This window comes from Mytilus galloprovincialis, chromosome 1 (genome assembly GCF_965363235.1).
Source record: "Mytilus galloprovincialis chromosome 1, xbMytGall1.hap1.1, whole genome shotgun sequence".
Lineage (NCBI taxonomy): Eukaryota > Metazoa > Mollusca > Bivalvia > Mytilida > Mytilidae > Mytilus > Mytilus galloprovincialis.
Window position 1 is genome coordinate 86,538,455 of NC_134838.1, and position 10,539 is coordinate 86,548,993.

General features: G+C 31.7%; 1 protein-coding gene across 1 annotated transcript in view; it reads right to left on the reverse strand.

Moving 5' to 3' along the window:
* Positions 1-10,506, reverse strand: part of LOC143042938 (IQ motif and ankyrin repeat domain-containing protein 1-like) — a 41,736-nt gene extending 31,230 nt beyond the window's left edge. The window contains exons 1-5 of the mRNA XM_076215446.1: positions 10,273-10,506; positions 6,377-6,591; positions 5,501-5,665; positions 4,947-5,076; positions 4,336-4,460 (exon numbers count right to left, since the gene is read on the reverse strand). Coding sequence (XP_076071561.1) covers positions 4,336-4,460; positions 4,947-5,076; positions 5,501-5,665; positions 6,377-6,591; positions 10,273-10,396 — 759 coding nt within the window. The 5' untranslated portion in view covers positions 10,397-10,506. The remainder of the gene's footprint in view (positions 1-4,335; positions 4,461-4,946; positions 5,077-5,500; positions 5,666-6,376; positions 6,592-10,272) is intronic.
* Positions 10,507-10,539: the final 33 nt, after the last annotated feature.

Consider the following 10,539-nt stretch of genomic DNA (forward strand, 5'->3'; position numbering starts at 1 on the left):
ATGTTCATCAGCGTGTACTTTGAAACAACCATTCAAACAAAGTTTTAGTATTTTAGTGAATTTAGGGTCAGAACTTCGGAGATTTCATGAAAAGAGCATTTTATTGTGGTTGCTTGAAGTGGACATGCAGAAAGAAGTCAAATTAAATCTGTTATCCTTTTTGAAAATTAATAACTTTAATGCGGGCTTTCAAAATAAAGAATGAAGTAAATTGAAATTGATTTTGATGTTGAAATGACATGCAATCACTTCATGTTAAACTATGGAATAATTCTAGAAAAATTAGTTTAAAATATTTTTTGTGCAAGGAATATACTGCACAATTCTATTCTTAGGCATTGGACAACATCATGTCTTCATGTACATGTACTCTGATGACATTGCTGTATGTAATCTACTCTGATGTACACCAATCTGGACAAATTGTCTGGACAAGTCTGGTTTAATTACTGTGCATATTCAAATGCCAATTACTAAAAAGTTTTACCCATTTGCAGATGAAATCATGCACGTAACAAGCTGATCAACTAGTAAAGTATTTGAGCTCATTGTTTAATTTAAACGGTTGTTACTTCCTTATTTTTTTAAAAAACTTTTTAAGAAAAATTTGTATGGGTTCCGCCGAACCCAGTGTCGCCTACTTTTGCTGAAAATCGAAGGCTCAACAAAAATGAGGAAAAAAATCAATAAAATTATTCCTCTTGATACTATCGTCTTGGTACCTGTTTTGACGCGGACCAGAAATGACGCACCAATTTAGTTTTTGGTTTTATATTTCTAAACAAAAGCTGTGACGTCATCGATAATTACTATTCATAACATGATGGTGAAGGTCATATGACTACAACATAGATGCCTCAAACTCTGTCCAGAAATGTTATTATTGCTTGAATTAGTAAAGATAATGCAATTTCCGCCATTTTATTAAGGTCAAAAACAGTCTACCCTTCCCAGAATGATTATCAGTCCTAAATCCACTTTGGCCGGCAAAAGTATGTAAGCACATGCTGCCCCAGTTTGTGTTTTTCAAATCATATGACTGTCATGTGACATGGTTTTACATTTAAGCGGGAATCACTGTAGAACAAATGATCGTCGATTATATAATTTTCTATTGTTTATCGATTTTTTTCATTCATTGTACGAAGTATACATTGATAAATGTTTTAATGTCAATGTTGTTTTATGAATGCAATTATTTCTTATTTTCAAGTATATGGAATATATATGTCCCTTTGATAAATTTTGAACAATTTTATATAAAATTTGAAATAAAATATAGGTTACATTTAAATTAAAGAAAAAAATTGTGTTGCTATCAACATGATCATAAAAGTGACTGTAAATGTCAAAATTTGTTATTAAAATTAAATTTGTTGAATAGTGTTAACTTTAAATTATCCGGATTGAAGCAATTTTTCGAACATCAGGTACACTGCAAGTGGTTTTTACTGGTTTGTTTATAGTGCGTCATTACTGGTACCCATCATAAGTTGACAGTCCGTTTGTAATGTTAGCAAACATGATTTTTATTGCTTTTACTGTTTCAAAAATCAACTGTTTAATGATTGAAATACATTAACAAGTCATCAATCTTTCATTCTGTTCCGTGTTTCTTTTTCTTTTAAATGGTAGATTAAATGCAGAGACAAACACAACGTTAGGTGCGTCATTACTGGTTCCTCGGGGATATCTTTTGATTGTAAGAAGCTTCTGTCCAAGTTTGGTAAAAATCTAGGATAGTTTATGAATCTAATAAATGTTTAAAAACTTTAACTGCAGACTGTATGTAATGTTAACTGGAAGAAAAACTAAGTCTATTTATAAGTAAAATACAGATACACAGGTACAAAATATTAACAAAATTTCCTTCTAAATACTAGCTTTTGATCATAAACAAGCTTCTGTCTAAGTTTGGTACAAATTAATAAAGGGCTGCGCTTTTATGCTTTAAATGAATTTATATGATCAACTATAAATATATATACAAATCAAAAGGGATGTTACATTAATATATTCACCAAAGTTTCATAAAATCCCCCTTTTTTAAGTATAAAAATTCATTACTTAAGAAAACGTAAAATCTAAAATTTATAAAAATGGAAAGGGAGCTTACAGCAATAGATATAAACAATTCACCAAAGTTTCATGGACATTGGTGAAAGCCTTTTTGAGTTATTGTCCAAAGTGTTGAAAATCTCCCTTTTATTTATGAATAAAGCCCCATAAATCCAAAACTTAAAATCTGAAATTTATAAAAATTGAAAGGGAGCTTACATCAATAGACATAAACAATTCACCAAAGTTTCATGGACATTGGTGAAAGCCTTTTTGAGTTATTGTCCGAAGTGTTGAAAATCCCCCTTTTTTTATGAATAAAGCCCCATAAATCCAAAACTTAAAATCTGAAATTTATAAAAATTAAAAGGGAGCTTACATCAATAGATATAAACAATTCACCAAAGTTTCATGGACATTGGTGAAAGCCTTTTTTGAGTTATTGTCCGAAGTGTTGAAAATCCCCCTTTTTTTTATGAATAAAGCCCCATAAATCCAAAACTTTTAATCTGAAATTTATAAAAATTGAAAGGGAGCTTACATCAATAGATATAAACAATTCAACAAAGTTTCATGGACATTGGTGAAAGCCTTTTTGAGTTATTGTCCGAAGTGTTGAAAATCCCCCTTTTTTTATGAATAAAGCCCCATAAATCCAAAACTTAAAATCTGAAATTTAAAAAAATTGAAAGGGAGCTTACATCAATAGATATAAACAATTCACCAAAGTTTCATGGACATTGGTGAAAGCCTTTTTGAGTTATTGTCCGAAGTGTTGAAAATCCCCCCTTTTTTATGAATAAAGCCCCATAAATCCAAAACTTAAAATCTGAAATTAAAAAAAAACGAAAGGGAGCTTACGTCAATAGATATAAACAATTCACTTAAGTTTCATGGAAATTGGTGAAAGCGTTTTTGAGTTATTGTCCGAAGTGTGGACGACGGACGGACGGACAGACGGACGGACGGACAGACGGACGGACGGACAACGGTATACCATAATACGCCCCGTCTAAAAGACGACGGGCGTATAAAAATAGTATAAGAAAGTTATCAATTTTTTTAAAAATTTAACCACAGAGTGAATGTATTGTTTCCTGGCCGAAAATCTAAGTCCATTTTAAAGTAAAATATGGAAAAAATGGATTTGTTTTTTTACAAATTTACTTCTTTATACTATCTTTTGATCATAAACAAGCTTCTGTCCAAGTTTCGGACAAACCAAGGATAGTTTCAGAAAGTTATTAAAATTTTAAAAACTTTAACCACAGAGTGAATGTAATGTTTCCCGCAGAGAAACTAAGTCTATTTATAAGTAAAATACGGGAAAAATTGAATTTTATTTTTACAAAATTTACTCCTGGATACTATCTTTTGATCATAAACAAGCTTCTGTCCAAGTTTGGTACAAATCCAGAATAGTTTAAGAAAGTTATTAGAATTTTAAAAACTTTAACCAAAGAGTGAATGTAATGTTTCCCTGCAGAAAAACTAAGTCCATTTATAAGTAAGATATGGAAAAAATGAAATTTTACTTTTACAAAATTTACTTCTGGATACTATCTTATGATCATAAACATGCTTCTGTCCATGTTTGGTAGTAATCCAGTATAGTTTGAGAAAGTTATTAAAATTTCAAAAACTTTAACCACAGAGTGAATATTTGTGGACGCCGCTGATGACGATGACGACACAATGTAGGATCACTTAGTCATGCGCCTTCGACAAAAGTCGAAGGCTCGACAAAAAAGTCATATTGTAAGTTTTTGCATAATTCACATCAAATGTGTCTTTAAAGGGAATTCTAATATGACGTGCTTCTTTTGTTTTAACATGGGTAGGCAATATAATGCTTACCCATGTTAAAACCACAATAAAGTATAGCTTGCATCAATTATTTCTTAAAAAAGTTACATTTTAATTTGTTTATTATGTTCTATCAACAATCATGATAATGACATTTTTCAAGTAATTTGTTCTAAACAGTGTTTCCATGGTTATTAAGCTATTTTCATGTGTTCTGAAAAGAATGTTGAAATCATAATAAAGGGACATAATCTAATTTGTATTCTGCTTATTATATATACCATGTAAATTAATTCCCTTTAATATCAGTAGTACATTTTTGTTGTTTTGCTTGCACATGTAATTTTTCTATGTATTATACCGTTATTATAAAGTTTAGTGCCTTTCCTTTTTATTTTTATTCTACAATGATTAAAGAACCCTTTGTGACTTAATCTGATTGCTGCTAGTAATATATAGGAAAATAGTTACCTGGCAAGCTTCTAAGTGACCTGCAAATGCTGCTCTGTATAATGGAGTTCTTTTGAACTGTCCCTGTGTGTTTGGGTTAGCTCCCCTATCAAGTAGTAATTTTATAGTGTCTGCATTACCACCATCTAAAACAAAGTCATTGATTTCAATAGAATAATTGATTATTCAATCTCTGTCATAATTTGAGTTATTAATTATGTAAGTGCATTATCTCTAAAAATATCAGCCTGCCCAATAAAGGTTAACAACTTTATAATAATTATTTTTTATGCTTTTTATATCGCTGAATTTATCTTATTCTTTACAACAATTAACATTCTCTTCTTAAAGTGACATAATTTTGACTTTTTCAGAGGTACATATATGTAAAACAGTTAATGGAAGCAATATAAGTTAAATTGAATACAAGAATTATATTTAATACCTTTTCATTAGAAACTGTTAACATCTTATATAAGTAAACTCTTACTTTGTAACTTGTTATGTGGTAACACAAATTTTAATTTTTGATATATTACAAAATACTGTTTTTGAAGATACATTTACTATAAAATAATAAATACAGAATACAGATAAGCAAATTTTGGAACTGTGGATATAAAATGATTTACTTGCTGCCTCTGATATAGGTGTATTTTCATTAGCATCTTCACACTCCACTATAGCCAGTAAATGTCTGTCTCGTAAGTTTTTACCAATCACATCATTTCCTATGTTATTCTTATCATCTAATTCCTTTACCTGTAGAATTAGAAGGGAAGTAAATGTTATGTTGTCAAAAAATAACCTGACTATAAAAATTTTCAAAATACATTATGAATTTCATGAGTGAAAACACTAAAAAAGCAATTTTCAAATGATTTATGAATCCAAGGGGAATAATGCCACAAAAAAACGTGATTGTCCAAACAAGATATTGTTGAAATCAACCTTTGAATATGTCTTATCAAAATCTATCCCAAATTGCAAAAGTGACATGTAATACATATGTATTGCAGTATGAAAGGAGATGTTGAATATATATTAATATACAGCAACCCAATGACAAAAATTATATAATCCAAAAGACATCTATTACAGTTAACCCTATCTATAAACTTTCATATTCCCATTCAAATTGGTTTTATAACACAGTCAGTCTCTTTCATAAATTGTTCAAACATACTTCTTTAATTATTTGTAACATTTCTTCATTGTCTCCATCAAAAGCTGCTTCCAACATTCTTTTCCTCCGTTTTCTTTCTTCTGCCTTTCTCTTTCTTTCTTCTTCTTCTTTCTTTCTATCTTTCTCTGCTTGTTCTTGTTCCATTTGAACCAGTTTCAGAAATGCCTGAAAACAATATTTGTAAATTATAAAGACATGTTTGTTGTTATGCAATAAATGGTTACACTCAGAATTTGTCTGCTGCAGTTTCTTTTGAGCCAGTTTCTTATTTTTGAGATATTTCATTTTTCAAGTGTTACTATTGTGACAGAATTTATATAATTCAATTGCACAAAGTTACCAAACCTTGTATGAATAAATAACTATGAATGTCTTCTTTTTTGTATCTTTGGGTTGCTCAGAGATCTCAAAAATCTTTTTATTCGTATTTCAAACCAATAATAAAATTATTCCTTTGAAAATGGTATTTATAAACAATGTAGGCTTTTCAAATGTACAGCCATCTCCAAGCAGATTGGGTACATTAAACTTAAATCTGAATTCATATGTGGAATAGGTCATAGGTGTATTGGTGGTGTGAGATATAAAACCAACAAAACAAATAACTGAAGAACAACTAGGAGGCAACATTCAGTCTTTAAAAAAAGCAGGTTGTATTATGTCATCTGCTTTGAATTCACAAAAGCCCTTGACCTTACTCTTAGTGCAGGGTTTTAGTTTGGATTGGCAGAATGTTCAGCCATATACACACTTTCATTATATGTGCAGTCATCTACATTTGGGTATGCAAATACAGAACCATGCCTTGGAATTACAAATCATGCAGCTGACTCTTGAGTGAAACAATTACTGGAGAAATTGCCTGTTACAATGTACCTCATGTTCTAATTTATTCATAAGTTCTTCATAGTCCAACTTTTCTTTTTTCTTCTTTTCAAGTATTTTCTTTGCTCTGAACTGTCTATATTTTGTCTGTATAGTCCTGGCAGAGTCATCTTGTTTGGTCCAGACTTTTTCTTTTGGCTTTGCAGGTACATTACCTTTGGATGGTGCGTTGCCTTTAGATGGTGCAGCTCCTGGCTTTTTTGCACCTGTGAATATGGAAATAGCATCAATAATCAATCTTTCTAACATATTTTTATCACCTATCCACTTGTAAGCTTAATTTGTATTCAGAATTATCATATTTGGGTGGTTGATTATCAATTTTGATCATATTAAATTGTACAAATAAAGATACAGCTAGGTGTAAGTAACTAAGTTTTGTTTTATCAGAAATGCTAAAATTTGGATTTTTAAACTCAAGTTAAAATAACATGAAAATGAACACTGTTTACATACATGTATTTATGAGAACATAAAAATTATAAATTTCCCTAATAAGACAGGAACACAGACTTTGTAACAGAAAATACCTGTTTAGCAACCAATTTAAACTAAAAAAAAAAAAAAACTCAAACATACAGTACATATTTTTGTACAATGTATTTTTATGGCCCCGCAACGAAGTTGTCGGTGCCATATACTTTTACCCTTGTCCAAAATTCCGATATTCAAACCATTATACGGAGCTTTTTTCTAAAAGCCTTCAGATATTAGGCTGATTTTTGGTATGTGAGTTAACCATGATGAGTTACAGATCAAGTTTAAGTTTAGTTCCGCTCCACTAGTTTTTGCAAAAATTATGGGCTTAGAACTTTGAAAAATTGTTGAAAATCACAGTTATACAGACTTTTTTTCCAAACGCCTTCAGATATTGGGCTGATTTTTGATATGTGAGTTATTAAACCATGATGAGTTACAGATCAAGTTTAAGTTTCATTCCGCTCCACTCATTTTTGCCGAAATAACGGGCTTTGGACTTTGAGAATTTGTTGAAAATCGTTGAAAATCACAGTTATACAGTCTTTTTTTCTAAACGCCTTCAGATATTGCGCTGATTTTTGGTATGTGGGTTAACCATGATGAGTTACAGGTAAAGTTAAAGTTTAGTTCTGCTCCATTAATTTTTGCTGAAATTAAGGGCTTTGGACTTTGATAAATTATTGAAAATAACAGTTATACAGAAAAAAAAATTCTATACGCCTCTAGATATTGAGCTGATGTTTGATACGTGAGACTACCATCATATTTGTGTCCACATGTGTTTATACTGAAATTGCAGATTTTTCAACTTTTTGGGACGGGGCCATACCTGTCGCTTTGACACATCTAGTTCTCATTATGCATGCAGATTCACTAATTTAACATTAATACCTTTAAAACAAGGAATAATTTGAATCTGGAATCTGGAATAAGTTTGATTCTGGAAAGTTGATAGAAATATACGATGAAAACTAATCAAACTAAATAGGGTTAGCATTGTACCCATGGCTAAGGGGGTTAGTTAGTTAATACATAAATACTAGTGAAAATAAAGTTAACATGCATGTATGGCTAACCATATTTAGTTGGGTTAGTTCTCATCATATATTTTTTATCTACTTTCCAAAATTCAAGATTACTAGAACACACCCGCGAAATCGCGGGCATTCAGAACGTAGTTTAAAGTATGTAAAGTGTTGTTGGAAGAATTTTGTAAAATATTGAATGACTGGAGAATTTCAGCAAATGTATCATAAGTCATAGGTTGTTGGGGACAGTAAAATGTGTTTTTTTTAACCCCTCCTCCTTCATTTCCAAAATTCCCAATTTTTGGTTTTGTATCAATTTCAATATGAACATACATTTGGTATGTTATGAACATTTAAGTAAGGAACCTGTAATTCAGTGGTTGTCGTTTGTTTATGTGTTACATATTTGTTTTTCGTTCATTTTTTGTACATAAATTATGGCCGCTAGTTTTCTCGTTTGAATTGTTTTAAATCGTCATTTCGGGGCCTTTTAAAGCTGAGTATGCGGTATGGGCTTTGCTCGTTGTTGAAGGCCGTACGGTGACCTATAGTTGTTAATTTCTGTGTCATTTTGGTCTCTTGTGGAGAGTTGTCTCAACATGGCAATCATACCACATCTTTTTTTGTTGTTGTAATAAATGAATTTTGTAAAATATTTAATTACTGGAGAATTTCAGAAAAGGTACCAAAAGTTTACATGAATAATTTTAGCGCTTATCTGTATATCATGTATATTATGAACATTCATTACTATATAAATAAAGTGTATTTACTTTCAATTCCAAGTTTACTAATCGATCCATGGTGGTCAATTGATGTAGTATACAGACCCTCTCCATTTAATAAACTCTGTGACCGCCGTGGATAGTAAACTTGAAAATGATAGCAGATAGAATTAAAATACACTTTATTCGTAGTATCAAGGATTTGTATAGTGGTAGTATATGTATGTTCAAAGTATACAGAAAAACGCAAACCGGAAGTCTAATCTGACTTAAAATTTCGTCCAATGACGGGACAATATCCGGCTGCCTTTTTTCTCGTTTTTCTCCCAAAATAACTCAATCTGAATAATCATATAAATGGATGACAAATTCGACTATGCACTGTACCTATAGGTCACAGAGACATGTTGATTAATTTATTGTGGAAAGAAGAGAAGTGACACCCAAAATGAGGTCTTCTCGTTTAATAGTATAGATAACAGTTTCTCATAATTACTTTTTTGAGGATTATTTTCCGATACAAAATTATAAAGATTGAATGCTCAGATGATGATTTCTTTCCAAACATGTCTGAAAATCTGAATTTACACCTTGAATTAACCTGTGTACATGTAATAAAATTGAGAATGGAAATGGGGAATGTGTCAAAGAGACAACAACCCGACCAAATAAAAAACAACAGCAGAGGGTCACCAACAGGTCCTCAATGTAGCGAGAAATTCCCGCACACGGAGGCGTCCCTCAGCTGGCCCCTAAACAAATATACACCCGTGCATGAAGTATGAACTGTTACCTGCTGCACAGAATGCTCTCTTTGGGATACATGTACATAGATGAGATTTATACCCCCACCCCTATATAATGAAGTCACAAATGGGACTTTTTGGTATTGGAAGCCATTTTAGTTATGTAATTCAGCAGGGGAAAAGAATATGTAAAAAAAAATTAAGTTGCCAAAATGCATAATTTTATAAGCATCTAACGATGATTATAGCCTCATCAGGTTCTGTCCTTCACAGACTTTATTCAGAGGCAGAATAATGGATTACAAGTTGAGCCCTCTTGAGATCAAGTACATGTATCCAGAGGACAAAAGTTATTTGATCATTTATAATAATTCTAACAGTATTAACTTTCTTTAAAAGCTTTGTCTGGGTCCAAGTTGACTTTATTACTGAATCACAGACAACTTGGTCTGAGATTTCTCTGGATAGAATACAAAAGTGTTATTTTGATTCGGTTCACATATATAACAATACAGGGGGTCTCATTGGGATGTTCTGATCCCGGATCCTGCTTACTGTTTTGTCAGATTCCCGTATCCAGCTAACACTATATATGTAAGCAATTCTCATTTTTTTGTAATTTCCCATGTGCCGCTAGACTTCATTTCCTGTTTTCAAGGCACAATAATTTGACTTTCATGTGTCACGCTTATAAAAAAATCGGCAATCCTGCATCACACTTAGACCCCAATGAGACCCACAATACAATCATAAGCTCTTATGTCATGAGCTTTTAACCGCGCTTTTTACTGAGATGTCGCCGAGGCTGAGTTGTTTCATATTCACTTGGAGTACTGATAGGATTTTTTTGCATAGCTAGAATTAGGGTTATATTGAAAACAATATCATTACAAATATTAATACTGTACCTGTTGCAGGTGCACCTGGGACTTTCTTTCCAGGTGTAACTTTTGCAGGAATCCCTTTTGCAGGTGTCGATTTCACTGGTGCTTTTGCAGGGGCTTTCGTTACTGGTGGTTTCTTGGGAGGCATGCTTATAATAACGACTACAATGAAATTAATCACTAACAATTGTAAAAGCGAAGTTTAGCGAAGAAGTTCATCCGCCATGTTGTAAACAAAGCTATCCCGCACTTAGTAATCTCAATATTTGAAAAGCGATTGGATAAAATAAT